At 43.4% G+C, this 14,786-nt stretch overlaps 1 protein-coding gene across 5 annotated transcripts in view; it reads right to left on the bottom strand.

Moving 5' to 3' along the window:
- The window catches only part of mid2 (midline 2), a 277,273-nt gene that overhangs the window by 52,097 nt on the left and 210,390 nt on the right, over positions 1 to 14,786 (bottom strand). For all 5 annotated transcript variants that reach the window (XM_078211507.1, XM_078211504.1, XM_078211503.1 and 2 more), the window contains exon 3: positions 9,467 to 9,562. In XM_078211507.1, the coding sequence (XP_078067633.1) occupies positions 9,467 to 9,562 (96 nt within the window). The remainder of the gene's footprint in view (positions 1 to 9,466; positions 9,563 to 14,786) is intronic.

Genomic DNA, 14,786 nt, shown 5'->3' with positions numbered 1-14,786 from the left:
CTTACTAAGAATGTCTTAGCACAGGTTGGAAAATGTTTTTATTTGAAAATCACTTAAAATTTTACTTTATTTCTTTATTCAGGCAAATACTGTACAATACAAGCAACTGCTAGTTCAGGTATTACTGAGATAAAATTTAAAACTCACCCTAATGTACCCACATCTTCAGAAAACCACCTTGTCCTGTACTAATTTCCTAATTTCACACTAATGTCCCACACCACACATCTTGTGTCCCTCTGAATAAGAACCACAAATAAGGCCAGTTTTGTGCTGTAAGTTTATAAGTACTGGGAACGAAATTGGAAGTGTCCAAATCCATTGCATGTAGAATTCTAATAGAAAAGTAAAATAATGTGGAGTTGGAAATCTGAAATAAAAATAGAAAGTGCTGAAAATACTCAGCAGGTCAGGCAGCATCTGTGATGAGAAAGACATAGAGTTAACATTTCAGATTGATGAACTATCATCAGAAGAAGATAGAATTCTTACTGCAGAAGACTTCCTCTCCATGCATATAAGCTGAATTTGAATCAGCTTCTTGGAGTTGAAAAGCTTTTGTAATAATCCCATAAACTAATTTTTAATTGTCTTGCATGAAACAAACAGATTACTAAATTGCCAACAACAATTTGTATTTATATCACACCTTTGATGTAATAAACAACTCCAAGGTGTTTCACGGCAGAGTTATAAAGCAAAATTTGTCATCAAACCATGCAAAGAGATTTTAGGGCAGAAAGCCAAAAGCTTGATGAAGGAGATAGATTTCAAGGAGCATCTTAAAGGAAGAAAGCGAGGTGGAGGTTTAAGGAAGAAATTCTAGAGACTATGGGTGGGATTTTCCGGCCTCACTCGCCCCAAAACCGGAAAATTCTGTCCGAGGTCAACACACCTTTTTGCATGGTGCTCCCCCCCCCACTCCCCGCCTGCTACGGCTCCCATAGCGGGCGGGACAGAAAAATTCCAGTCTATGGGTCTGGCAGCTGACGGCATGAGCAATTGAAACCAGGGACACATAAGAGACAGAGTTGGAAGATGTCAGTTATCTCGGAAGGTTGTAGGGTTGAAGGAGATTGCTAAGGGAGCGATGAGGCCATAGGGGGATTTGAGAACAGGGATGATAATTTTAAAAATTGAGGCACTGCTTAACTGCTTGTAGGTTCAATGATAATTAGTGAACAGGTACAAGTCAGGATCATTTAAGCAGATGGTGTGAATTTTATGAAGGATAGAATGTGGAAGGCCAGTCTGGTATGTCTCCATTACCTACAGCAAAGCTGCAATAGCTTTTAACTTCATATCTGCCCATGTTCTTTTAAATTGTCAGGTTAAACAGTTAAGTAACTGCTCACATTATAAAGACACTGTTACAGGAAAGAAAAGGTAAAAGGTAAAGTTGCCATAGTCCCAGATGACCGTAGGTTGCTCTCCCCTTTGAGGGAGAGAGAGACCCCACCTTTTGCCGAGTGGAAGAGAGAGCAGTGGAGAAAAGGAAGATTAGTACTGATTAGGTTTTTAGATGTCTCATTTCTCACTCTGTGGCCATGCCTTATTGTCACATGTATTAGTATATAGTGAAAAGTATTGTTTCTTGTGCAATATACAGACAAAGCATATCGTACATAAGGGAGGAAACGAGAGAGTGCAGAGTGTAGTGTTACAATCATAGCTAGGGTATAGAGAAAGATCAACTTCATATAAGGTAGGTCCATTCAAAAGTCTGACAGCAGCAGGGAAGAAGCTGTTCTTGAGTCGGTTAGTACATGTCCTCAGACTTTGGTATCTTTTTCCTGACGGAAGAAGGTGGAAGAGAGTATATCTGGGTGCCTGGGGTCCTTAATTATGCTGGCTGCTTTTCTGAGGCAGCAGGAAGTGTAGACAGTGTGAATGGATGAGAGGCTGGTTTGAGTGATGGACTAGGCTTTGTTCACGACCCTTTGTAGTTTATTGCGGTCTTGGACAGAGCAGGAGCCATGCCAAGCTGTGATACAACCAGAAAGAATGCTTTCTATGGTACATCTGTAAAAGTTGGAGGGAGTCATAGTGGACATGACAAATGTCCTTTGTCTTCTGAAAAGTAGAGGTGTTGGTGGGCTTTCTTAACTATACTGTCGACATGGGGGGGACCAGGACAGGTTGTTGGTGACCTGGACACCTAAAAACGTGAAGCTCTCGACCATTCCTACTTCATCCCCATTGATGTAGACTGGGGCATGTCCTCCACTACGCTTCCTGAAGTCGATAACTATCTCCTTCATTTTGTTGACATTGAGGGAGAGATTATTGTCATCACAGTAGTTCACCAGATTTTCTATCTTTTTCCTGTATTCTTTCTTGTCATTGTTTGAGATCCAACCCCTTACTGTGGTGTCATCAGCAAACTTGAAAAATGAGTTTGAGGGGAATTTGGCCGCACAGTCATAGATGTATAAGGAGTATAGTAGGGGGCTGAGAACACAGCCTTGTGGGGCATCGGTGTTGAGGATGATCATGGAGGAGGTGTTGTTGCCTATCCTTACTGATTGTGGTCTGTGGGTTAGGAAGTCGCAGAGGGAGGAGCTGAGCCCCAGGCTATGGAGTTTGGAGATGAGCTTCATAGGAATAATGATTGAAGGCTGAGCTGTAGTCGATAAATAAGTTCCTCAAACCAAAGCCTCTTATCGTTTTTTATTCAAAAGCAATTAATGATCATTGATAAAATCCTTTTGTTTGATAGGGAAGAAGACTTGTGTATCTTTTTGTCACAATGGTACTATCAATAGTACGGGTGGCACAGTGGTTAGCGCTGCTACCTCACAGAGCCAGGGATCCGGGTTCAATTCCAGCCTCGGATGATTGTTTGTGTGGAGTCTGCACATTCTCCCCGTGTCTGTGTGGGTTTTCTTAGGGTGCTCCAGTTTCCTCTCATATTCCAAAGATGTGCGGGTTAGGTTGATTGGCCATGCTATATTGCTCCTTAGTGTCAGGGGATTAGCAGGGTGAATACACAGGGTTAACAAGGATAGGGCCTAGGTAGGATTGTTGTCTGTGCAGGCTCGATGGGCCGTATGGCCTCCTTCTGCATTGTAGGGATTCTATTCTATAAGAGTTACAGAATTATTTGGTTCCACAGAATTAACTTCACTATTTCTTATGTTGCAGAGAGAGAAAAGCAAAAGGCCATCAACTTTCTTCTGAAGACGGTGCCCTTTGAAAAAGATGGCCTGAGGATTGCTTACCGATAGTCTCAGTTGCAGCTGTATAAATGCCTGCTGGAGTTTGGGTAGAGAAGGAGGCTGAGACAATTGGACAAGGCTCAGCTGGGCCTCACATTTACTGCCTGAGAAGGGGAGGGGTGGATACTGGCCATGCATTTCCTGTTAACGCAGCCAGACACTTAGGAGCAATGCCACAGAAAAATAACCTACAAATAAGGAGTCACGAGCCTTGTCGGTAGTCCAGCAGAAAACAACTTTGATGTTTCAAATGTCCAGCCAAATAATTCTACATGTGTACATAATGAAACTGGAGAGGCAATTGTTTTCCCTGATCGAAACTAATCATGGAGCTGGTGAAGGCTCGGTGGTTGAGAAGTGGTCCTATTTTCAGAAGGGCATTAAAAAGACCACAGGCTGCATTCAGTGATCAGCAAAACAAATGTGCTGCTTTTTTGTCTTCAGAAATGTCAACAGCGAGGTATAAACTTCAACAGTCCAATTTATCTTGTGAACTCTTTCCAGATGTAATGGTTCTGTCAGGAATATTTATGGCAGTTACAAAAATATAAATTTCTCCATTCTGGAAGCTCCAATGGGTTGCTCGCCTTTTTCATTCTTTTCAAGATCTGGTTTGTGATTGTCTATCAAATGTGTTGGGAGGTGATTGTCTCCGCCCGCTGAGTGGATTGTATAGTGCAGTGGGCCGGGAGACTCAAGCGGAGGCCGTTTCGTAGGCTCCCCGCTGGGCGCCACTGCCTCCGCGAGTCTGCGGCAGCCGGATTTCCAGCGCCATCAGCTCCAATGCCAGAAATCCTCATGGAGCTACATAAATTATTTAACTACGCATGTCAATGTCCTGTACATCTAATTAGCGGGCCTGGGACTGAAATCTCTGGGCCTGCTAGCCTTTCTTTCCCACCCACCCCCTCTCCACACCCCTTCCCCACCGTGCCAGGAATGTTTCACTCCATCGGCGTTTAGAACAGCTCCCCACTTGCAGGGAGCTGGCAGCCCGACCCCACTGGAGCGAAGGGGGACCATCGAGGCCGCCCAGCAGGTTGGGGGTAAGGGGGGTGTACCCCCTGGGAATTGCAGGCCTGATAGTGCGAGCCTGACCCCCTGGCACTGCCCAAGGGGCAAAGTGCCAACGCCCAAGGGGCACTTTGGCACAGCCCCTGGGCATCAGGCAGTGCCAAGGGAGTGGGGCCTAATGGGGTGGGGCCTCTGGGGGTGATTGGTGCGGGTTGGGGAGTCTGGCTGCCACTCTGCATAGGGATTGTGAACAGAGGGATGGACGCCAGCGATTGGGGTTGTCCATCTGGTGGGGGTGAGGGGGGTAGAAATCAGGAGATCAGGGCGGGGGGGCGGAGATCAAGGTGAGCCTGGGGGGAGGTTGGTCCAGACATGTTTGGGGGACCAGCAGTCGGGCCGTGAGGGAGTTGGAGGGTCAGTGATGAGGGGTCATGGGCTGACCAGTGATTGGGAGGCTGGCTATTGTGCATGTGCCAATCTCGGTGCTGACAGATCGGCGCATGTGCAGTGGCCCGCTCAGCGCTATGCTGCCGGCCTCTCCAGTGGCAGGCCCTGCTGCCTGATTTTTAGCGTGATTCACTCTGCAATGCACAGAGTGTTGAAGATTCATTTTGAAACTCCGGCTGAAAAAAGCAGTGGGATTTATTCCAGTTTTTATGCGGATTCGACACTTGGAATTTCTTTGGGTGAATTGCCCCCGTTATTTTTTTCAAAGTGCCTCTTTCCTCACAGAGGAAATGTTTGGCATGATTTTTGTTCTGGGAATGAGGAGGTCAGATTTAATTTTATTGATAATGTCATTACACACATGGATTAATTTCACTGCTGTTTTCTGTCCAGTGGATCAAACTGAAGAGGTAATTAATCGATTTATGGCAGAACAATTGAGAAAGATGTGAAATGATTCAGATGTAAGAGATGGAATAGAGTCTGATATTTGAGCTTCTGGACTGAGTAGATGGATTATAATTATCTATTTTGATCTGTCTCAGTACTATGATGTGGAGATGCCAGCGTTGGACTGGGGTAAACACAGTAAGAAGTCTCACAACACCAGGTTAAAGTCCAACAGATTTATTTGGTAGCAAAAGCCACTAGCTTTCGGACTGCTACTCCTTCGTCAGGTAAGTAGGAGTTCTGTTCACAAACAGGGCATATAAAGACACAAACTCAATTTACAAAATAATGGTTGGAATGCGAGTCTTTACAGGTAATCAAGTCTTAAAGGTACAGACAATGTGAGTGGAGAGAGCATTAAGCACAGGTTAAAGAGATGTGCATTGTCTCCAGACAGGACAGTTAAAAACGTCCTGAGGCATGGTACATTGGGGAGACCATGTAGACGCTACGACAATGGATGAATGAACACCGCTCGACAATCACCAGGCAAGACTGTTCTCTTCCTGTTGGGGAACACTTCAGCGGTCATCGGCATTCGGCCTCTGATCTTCGGGTAAGCGTTCTCCAAGGCAGCCTTCATGACACACGACAACACAGAGTCGCTGAGCAGAGACTGATAGCCAAGTTCTGCACACATGAGGATGGCCTCAACCGGGATTTTGGGTTCATGTCACACTATCTGTAACCCCCACAACTTGCCTGGGCTTGCAAAATCTCACTAACTGTTCTGGCTGGAGACAATGCACATCTCTTTAACCTGTGCTTAACGCTCTCTCCACTCACATTGTCTGTACCTTTAAGACTTGATTACCTGTAAAGACTCGCATTCCAACCATTATTTTGTAAATTGAGTTTGTGTCTTTATATGCCCTGTTTGTGAACAGAACTCCCACTTACCTGACGAAGGAGCAGCACTCTGAAAGCTAGTGACGTTTGCTATCAAATAAACCTGTTGGACTTTAGCCCGGTGTTGTGAGACTTCTTACTCTCAGTACCATGAGACAGATCAAAATCTCCCAATCTCCTGCCAGCGGGTTCATTGGCAGGGGAGAATTTGGCATGAGGTCCAAAAATTATTATATCGACATGAATTTACAGCTGGACCTTCTGCTGGTGCCCACTTTTCAAAACGGGAAACCTGCTGGAGACCGGTGTGAATCTCATTTGTATCCTGCTAATGGCTTGCAGTTGAAGGCTCCACTACCCATGCCCAATTCTCTGCAGTGCCAATGGGAAAACACGCCAGTGCAAAGCGTGCAGATGGCTGGACTCCCCTGGGGTTGCGTCTGGAGTTTGGGATAAAGGCTGTCAGCAACCCCAGACCCTGGAACACCACAGCTGTGGGTGGGGGGAGCACTTACAGGTGGATCTTCCAGTTTTGGTGTCCTGGAGGGGAGTCCATCATCTAGCCTCAGAGTGCTCCCAGAGATCCACCTTCATTTTCAGGAGGTCCATCTTTCTTTCTTTAATAATGGGTCAGCGATGTTGGATGTCTTTTCGAGACGGCAATATGATAGGGTGGCAGTCTACGCACCATCAGACCTGCCCCACCATGTAATACAGCACAAAAATCCGGTTGCATAATTAATAAGGTGGGGGCCAGAAGATTTGATATGTTTTCTGCCGAACTCCAAAGCGGGCAACACTCCATCGTCCCGCTCCTGCCGCCTCAGCCCTCACCCTCCCGCCATGAGAGAATTCTGTCCTATGCTTCTATGTCATTGTTTTTTAAAAAATTCTGAGGCCATATTTAGTGCGGTCAGAGGAAGGGTGAAGCTTTCTGAACCGGTTTAGATGTTGTCTGACCTTATATATATTAATTGTAAGGCAGCCTTTGCACTGTCCGCTGAGTGCTCTCAGCCAGCAGAGGGAGACTACACTTTCATAACAACCTAATCTTGGATTCAATCCAAAATCCAGGGCATGCATTTATCAATAAAGCCACCATTTCCAGGACAATAATTCATAAGTAAAGAGATTATGAATTCCACCTCAGGCATTTATATAAAGCTCAATGATTTTACATGGAATGGTGCTAAGGTACTGCTTATACAACACCCTTCAACAGCTACAAATACATCCAATGATCCATGTCCCACAGCTAAGTTACTGTCAGCAATTGCTTGACCAGCGATTTTAGGCTTTGCTGAGACTGCACTACATCTTAGGATTGAGTTTGTATTTCTCCGTGTGCTTTTGGAGACAGCAAATTACCAACAGAGAGTACTCTGTTTATAATCAGAATCTGCTTTGTATGCAGTTCAGCAAGGCAGCAGAGCCTCCCTGCAATTAAACAACTGAGGGAAAGGGCTTTGTAAAGAAGGAGGAGGGTGCTTTATAGAGAAGCCAAGCAAGGTGCTGCGTCCAGTGTTCATGCGTACTAAAATAAAAGTGACTCATGCCCATGACATTTGGAATTTTTAAAGGCATGGTCAGATTTGCTGGTGAGTGATCCAAGAACAATTACTCCAAGAGTTCTGGAAGGGTGACTTAGTCATACAATGAATTTCACGTTTGAAATGATGTTTTCTGAGTTCTGCTGCCAGATGTTCGACTGTGCTGCATTGAAACTGTTTTGCAGCACTTTTTCATTACTTTTAATTTACAGGTCTGCAGCTCCCTGAGACAGCTCTGCAGCAGCTGCCCAGCTTGTGAGAGCCAAATAGAAGTGTCAGCCCTCCCTTTTCTAGGTGCCCACCCTCTTCCTGCTCCCCTTGGCAGCTCTGAGTCTTTCTCAGGACACATTTCACACTGGCTGCTCATTAATGGACTATGTCGCGCTCGCCGGATGAATGCAAGCTTTAGGCTTTCCTGTAAGTGATAGTATGTCAAACGCTGATGTAGTAGGAAGGGTGGAAGGAAATAGTTATTGACTTATTGATGAAACACTGACCAGTTGAATCAATGAAAAAGAAAATGCTTTGTTACTTCATAAATATCTAAAACAATTTATATTCAGTAAATTATTTTGAAGTGTAGTGAACTTTCATATAAGCTGCCTCCCCTAAAATGGGATTTGATAGGCCAGGCATGGAAACTCTGTGTATAGACTTGATCAAGAGAAGTGAGGCACCCTTTGGCAGAGGTAAAGCATCCTTTGAAAATGTTAAAAGGAAACATGAATGTGCATGAATAATGCATAAATCTATTGGAATCGTCAGGCTGACAAAGAACTGTCAGGCTGTCAAAGGACTGTCAGGCTGTCAAGGAGCTGTCAAAGACTGTCAAGGAATTGCCAATGAGCTGTCAAAGGATACCAGGTGAATTGGCATGGAGGGGGTAAGGATAAAGGATGGTGCAGAATTGGTTGCACCAAGTTATAAAGGATCATAGGAATGTGAGGGACAATGGGGCTGGGTGGAGATGCATGGGTTGACATAAAGGGTAACATGAGAAGTACTGTTTGAGGTGTGAGGTGGCATAGGTTGGCATGGATGGGGCATGGGGAGTGTGTATGGGGGGGGGGTGTGAGGGTTGGAAGGCTGCTTTTTTAAACATATTTTATTCACACAGTTCTGGAGCACATTGGCAAACCAACTCAGCACCCAGGAGCCATGGCTCTTATAACAGGTGGTGTGCCCAACTTTTAATCCAGCCCTCTGCACACTCACCCCCTTGAAACAAAAATCTGACCAACAGGTAGCCATTTTTAAAAGGCTGGGTTCACTCTTCCATCTCAGTCTGGGAGTGAAAGTCTGGGCCAGAATGTTTCTTATGCTTTCTCTGTGAGGTAATTATAAACAATGCATTTGATATCGAACAGTGCATTTGAAATAGTTTATTACTTGTGCTTATTGTAGTACTTCTAAGTGCATTGTGCAGACCAAACCTTTAAAAATTGCTTTTCTGAAGAACTTGTGCTTCTCTGAAAATTGCTAATACATTACTTGATTATTTTAAAGTACCTGTTTTCCAAACAACACTATCAACCTTCCACATAGAGCGTCAACTTCTAATCGTCAGCTAAATCAAGAAGTGGTCCTTGAACTTGGCAATCATTGTCCCCTCTATAAATTCACTCAACAAAACATCATTTGGTTATAATCTCCAAGAAACCTCATCAACCAGTTAGCAATAAATCTCTTGCTTCAGGAAGGTCTGGAACCTCCAGTTAAGTCTTCATTCCCTAGCAGAAGTGAAGACAAATAAGACCCTCTAATAAGGATTAAAACCATAAATCAATAATCTATTAACAGCCAGATGATTACAGTTTTTTCAATCTACAATACTGGTGTCAAGCATACTGCAGTAAAGTTCCACAACTCACTTGTTTGCATTAATTTGTTCCTCAGTGATGTTAATTAAATAGTTTGCCAGCCGAAGAAAGAACTCACCTCCACCTGTTGGCAGATTTGAATGAGTCTGCCCATCTGTGACTCCAGCTCTGTATTCCTTTTCACCAGATTTGTAAGGTTAGCCTCCAATGCTTGCTGTGGTGAGACAAGAATTAGTCATGTGAGTTTCCACTTGCTGATATGTCCTTACATATTAGAATATTTTAAGCTTATTAAGTTGAAAGGTGTAGGCACACAAATTGTGGCATGTTGAGTCACCATTGAAAAAAAAACAGGTCAAATAAAACCTGCAAAATGAATCTACTTTTCTCCAAAGTAATGCAGATTAACCCAAACTTAGGTGAATGTCCCTCCATCTGCACCAATCGGACTTATCTACATCCACTGGTCAACTTGCTAAAAAGATCACAGTGCGCACTGGATTCATGCTCACCAGCACCTGGCTCAAAATGACCCAAACCCACTGGGAAATTATAGCAGCAGAGAGGGCAGGAGGAAGTTTAATCCCATCAATCTGGGCTAGATTCAACTGAAGTTTCAGAGTCGAAAGAAGATCGCCTAACATGTGATCACCCAATCTAGGCACAACTTATATTTAACTTGAACTTGATACCCAAAGAAGCTAGACAAAGTATGTTAAATCCTAATGCTTTCTGCCATTTGTTTTAGTCATGTAGAGGAATCTTTCTAAAATATACCTTTTAATGCAGCATTAAAGACTATCAGCTCAATTAGTTTATGGTAAATATTGGATGGTGGAGGGGAATTACAGGAATATGGCCCATCTCATGTTGGTGTAGTCACCACACAAACGAATGGCATATCTCTTTATTCTCCAGCCTGCGTTACATTTTACTTGCTAGCTGTCTGGGAGAATTGGACAACTGTACTCTACACAGTTATTCACTTTTATATTATTGCACTGTATGTTGGTTTTGAGAATATAATAAGCGATAGAATAAGACATCAAAAATATCAACCAGATGCAGAAAGCAGAATAGTGGCAGAATAGACTACATTGTACACATGAGTGCCAAAGTTGTGAAGTTGATGCAAGTGGGAATCTGGTGCAGAGGGAAATGGAGGTGTAGATTTTGCTTTCAATACTTGCAGTGGTTTGCATCACAGGTGAACATTTAATCTACTTACAATTTAACCAAGAACAAATGATTGGTTCAAAGATTCAAATCTATTAGTTAAGTGAAAATAGGGCAGGAGAGAAAGCCCAGGATAGAGCATGGATCCAAGTGGAGGATGCAGTGTATTTCTGACAAATCTAAAAACAATCAAGGAGTGACATATGAATTAGGAACAGGAGTAGATCATGCAGTTCCTTCAGCCTGCACTGCCATTCAGTAAGATCATCAACTTCACATTCTCGCCTACCCCCATAACCTTTCACCCCCTTGACCAGCAAGAATATCTCTACTCCTGCCTTAAATATATTTACAGACTCTCCTTTTTAAGGAAGAGAGTTCCAAAGACTCATGACCCTGAGAGAAATATTTCTTCTCATCTCTGTCTTAAATGGGCAACCCCATTTAATCTAGAGCCTCTAGCTCTAGATTCTCACAAGAGGAAACATCCTTTCCACATTCACCTTGTCAAGACATTACAGGACACAAAGTTGGTTAGTGTCTTTTATTCTTTAAGTCATGGCAGTGGTGTAGCCAAGAACTTTAGTTAGTAGTCCAATAAATCGAAGCATGGCAGGACAGTTTAGTCTTGTCAAACGCTCATCTTCTTCCATGTGGAAACTTCAGGAGTCCCTGGACTACCATATGTTCTTCCAACATTCTCTCATCAGTTTGAGAAGCTCAAGCAGCAACTGTCATCACCATAGTGCATCTCGGAGGCTGAGATGAGGACAGCACATTCAGGGAGATGGTCACCTTACATCTTAAAGAGTGTGCAGAAGAGAGGGAATGGGTGCACACCAGACAGTCTGGGAGGTCTAGGCAGGTATTGTAGGAGTCCACTATGTGCGTCTTGCTCTCTAATTGGGATTTGTTCTGAATACTGGTGAGAATATTGGTTCCTCTATGGAGTACAGTCAGAGCCAAAGCCTCTCAGCACCAAGGAGCAGTGTTCAATTCCAGCCTCGGGAGTCTGTCTGTGTGGAGTTTGCACGTTCTCCCCACACGAGAATGGGTTGCCTCCCGGTGCTCCGGTTTCCTCCCACATTCCAAAGATGTGCAGGTTAGATGGATTGGCCATGCTTAATTGCCCCTTAGTATCTGTGGGATTAGCAGGGTAAATATGTAGGGTTACAGGGGTAGGGCCTGGGTAGAATTGTTGTTGGTGTAAGCTCAATGGGCCGAATGGCCTCCTTCTGCACTGAAGGGATTCTATGCTAATGTTGTTTTCAAAAGAATAGGCTGAGGATAGGTTTAGTTGAGATTTATAAAATTATGAAGAACCTAGATAGAGTAATAACTGGCAGAAGGATTAGAGGGAAGTTGAGGAGAATCTTTTTCACCTTGAAGAGGGTGGGGGCCTGGTACTCACTCTCTGAAAAGTAGTAGAAACACAAACCCTCATCACCTTTAAAAAGTATGGGGATATTCTGTTGAAATATCACAACTTATAGGGCTACACACCAAGAGCTAGAGAGTGACATAAGGCTGGATAGCTCTTTATCAGTCAACACAATATGGACCAAATGGCTTCTTTTTGTGTCATAAATATTCAAGGGGCTGGATTAAACACAGAGGACAGGCCCCCATGTACAGTACGGGCCAACCCGCCTTCGGTTGGCTGGATTGTTGCACTTTAATTTTTCGGGCGATGGCCCTTTAATTAGTTTGAAGTGGGATTTCCATTTGTCTCCAGGAGCAAATCCCACCTTATGGAGCTGTTGGTCAATCGGAGGCCAATGACTCTGTGGTAAACCACTGTCGTGCCTTCGGCACGGTTGAGCTGTATATATTGTTGCCACTACTGTTCATATATGAGACACTCCCTGACACCTTTAATTCGGCTGTACCTTTAACTGGAGGCTCCGCCCTCAGGGTATAAAGGCTGCAGCCCTCCCCCTCCGACCTCAGTCGGGAGATCCTCATGCCCAGTATTGTTCTGTTTATTGTCTGTTCCACATCGTTCCTTTTTAGCGAATAAAAGCCTTCTGTTCCTGGCAACATCAGCCTTGTCTATTTATCAGACGCGCCTCAGACTCTTTGCCACAACTGGATCAGTGGCCACTGCTGGTATTGCGGCAGGCCAGAGAGGAAGAAAAATCATGGATGTCCCAAACCCAATTAACCCTCAAACTGGCAGGGTATGGGTGGGCAGGCCGCTGATGTCACAGTGCACTAATTTATAGTCCACCTACCTTATTTCCTGCCCATGGGCAGACAATAAAATTCAGCCCTATGTTTCCGTGTTTGCGCCGACATTTTGAGCAACTGCCAAAAGCTCAGTATATGTTGAACAAAATTTCTATACTCGACTGCTAATGGGCTAAACTCCTCTTATTGATTTCAATACAGCATTCTTTCATTATTGCATTGAAGTACCAGCTTAGATTGTTTGGTTTATATGACCTATACAGTTTCTTCAGACACTGAGGATTGTGTACAAACTGACTTTCACCTTTTACCTATCTTCAATACTGAGGTAGATTTCCTCATATCAGTAATGGAGATAGAAAAGTGGTTTATCTTGTGTATAAATTTGGAGTTTAATTCCAAATCACACATTATGCACATAAGTTAGACACAAATAATGAGATGGTTCCCACAAATCGAGCGCATTGCCTCACATATTCCAGATGTGTCAGAGACAGTGAAGGAACAGTCTGTTCATTTTGAGTTATTGGGTAATAAAACAGCTGGCATAGGAGATTATCTGGAATGCTGACCTTGCAATCTACAGTGTCATGCATTGCTCTTTTCAGCAAATAATATGATGAAACATGATTGGATTGAATGTGATTTAGTAAAATCAATAAGCACTCATTTGAGATGCAAACCATGCCTAGTTTGTTTTTATTTTCCAGACTCAGCATTGGTACTAATATATAGTAAGTACTGTTCTACTTATTTCTTTAAATCTATTTAACCATTGTTATACAGGTTTGTCTTGTCACTGGATTAGTACCAGATGCTAAACAGAAAATTGTACCAGTAATTCCATGCTTTAGTGCTGTGCCAAATATTACATTTAAATAAGTGTATAGAATCTTAGAATCCCTGCAGTGCAGAAGGAGGTCATTCAGTCCATTGGGTCTGCACTGACCCGCTGACAGAGTATCTCACCTAAGCCTCATTCCCTTAACCCCACACATTTACCCCACTAATCCCCCTAACCTACACATCTTGGGACACTAAGGGACAATTTACAATGGTCAATCCATCTAACCTGCACACATTTGGACTGCAATTTATATAATATATATAATGTGTATATTATAACAATAACACTTATAATAATGTATAATTTATTTCCACCACCAATGACAGTCCTGTCAACACCTCGATAGAGATATATAATTCAAAACATTTTCTCCATGCACGGCCGAAGTTCGAGATTATATTGTAGGGTAGATTCTCCAACTCCTCACACTCAGTGAGCACCTCACATGCCTTAAGTCAGGAAATGGAAAACCTAACCATGAAAATATCATACCTGTGCATTACGGAAACTCGAGTGACAAGCCTATGGAGGTACATTTTGCAGTATGTCGTACCTGAGTTACTCGAGAGATTCAGTTAGACTGCCACATGACCCCAGTGAGAATCTGTTGGAGCTCAGCGGAAAACAGCAGAGTCCAATGTGCTGGACGTCACTGATTTCAGGTTCTTATGGTCAGTCAAATAAGGAACAGGAATTATTACAATGCCATTAGTATCAACCAGGCCCTTGGAGCAGAGACTCTGGGAACTGGCGTAACATTGGAAGGCAGTGCATTGAGGATTGAAGCGTATTGTCTTCCAGAACAGGAAGAGTTTCTTATTACAAAAACTGAACTTTGCACAGTGGCCGAAGAGAGATTTGAGAAATGCTTACTCCATAATCCAGCCCCTCCACCTTCTCTCCGAAATGGTAGCAGATGCTTGATTTACCAGCTGTATAGGGAGCTAGAGATGTACCCATAGTAGGTGACCCACAAACTTTAGGATCACAGCCTGTAGATTTTTGGGCCAATCTATTTATTGACTGAGATGATGTACATTTGTGCTTCAGATACAAAACAATTTTATTTTGTAGAACTAACTAATCATTTCAGTTTTAAAGTTTATTTATTTGTGTCACAAGTATGCTTACATTAACACTGCAATTAAGACACTGCGAAATTCTCCAGCGCTTGTTGGGGTACACTCAGGGAGAATTTGGCCAATGCACCCAACCAGCTTGGGAC

The sequence above is a fragment of the Mustelus asterias genome, chromosome 4, assembly GCF_964213995.1.
Source record: "Mustelus asterias chromosome 4, sMusAst1.hap1.1, whole genome shotgun sequence".
In the NCBI taxonomy this organism is placed as follows: domain Eukaryota; kingdom Metazoa; phylum Chordata; class Chondrichthyes; order Carcharhiniformes; family Triakidae; genus Mustelus; species Mustelus asterias.
This window is presented reverse-complemented; position numbering and strand designations above follow the sequence as displayed.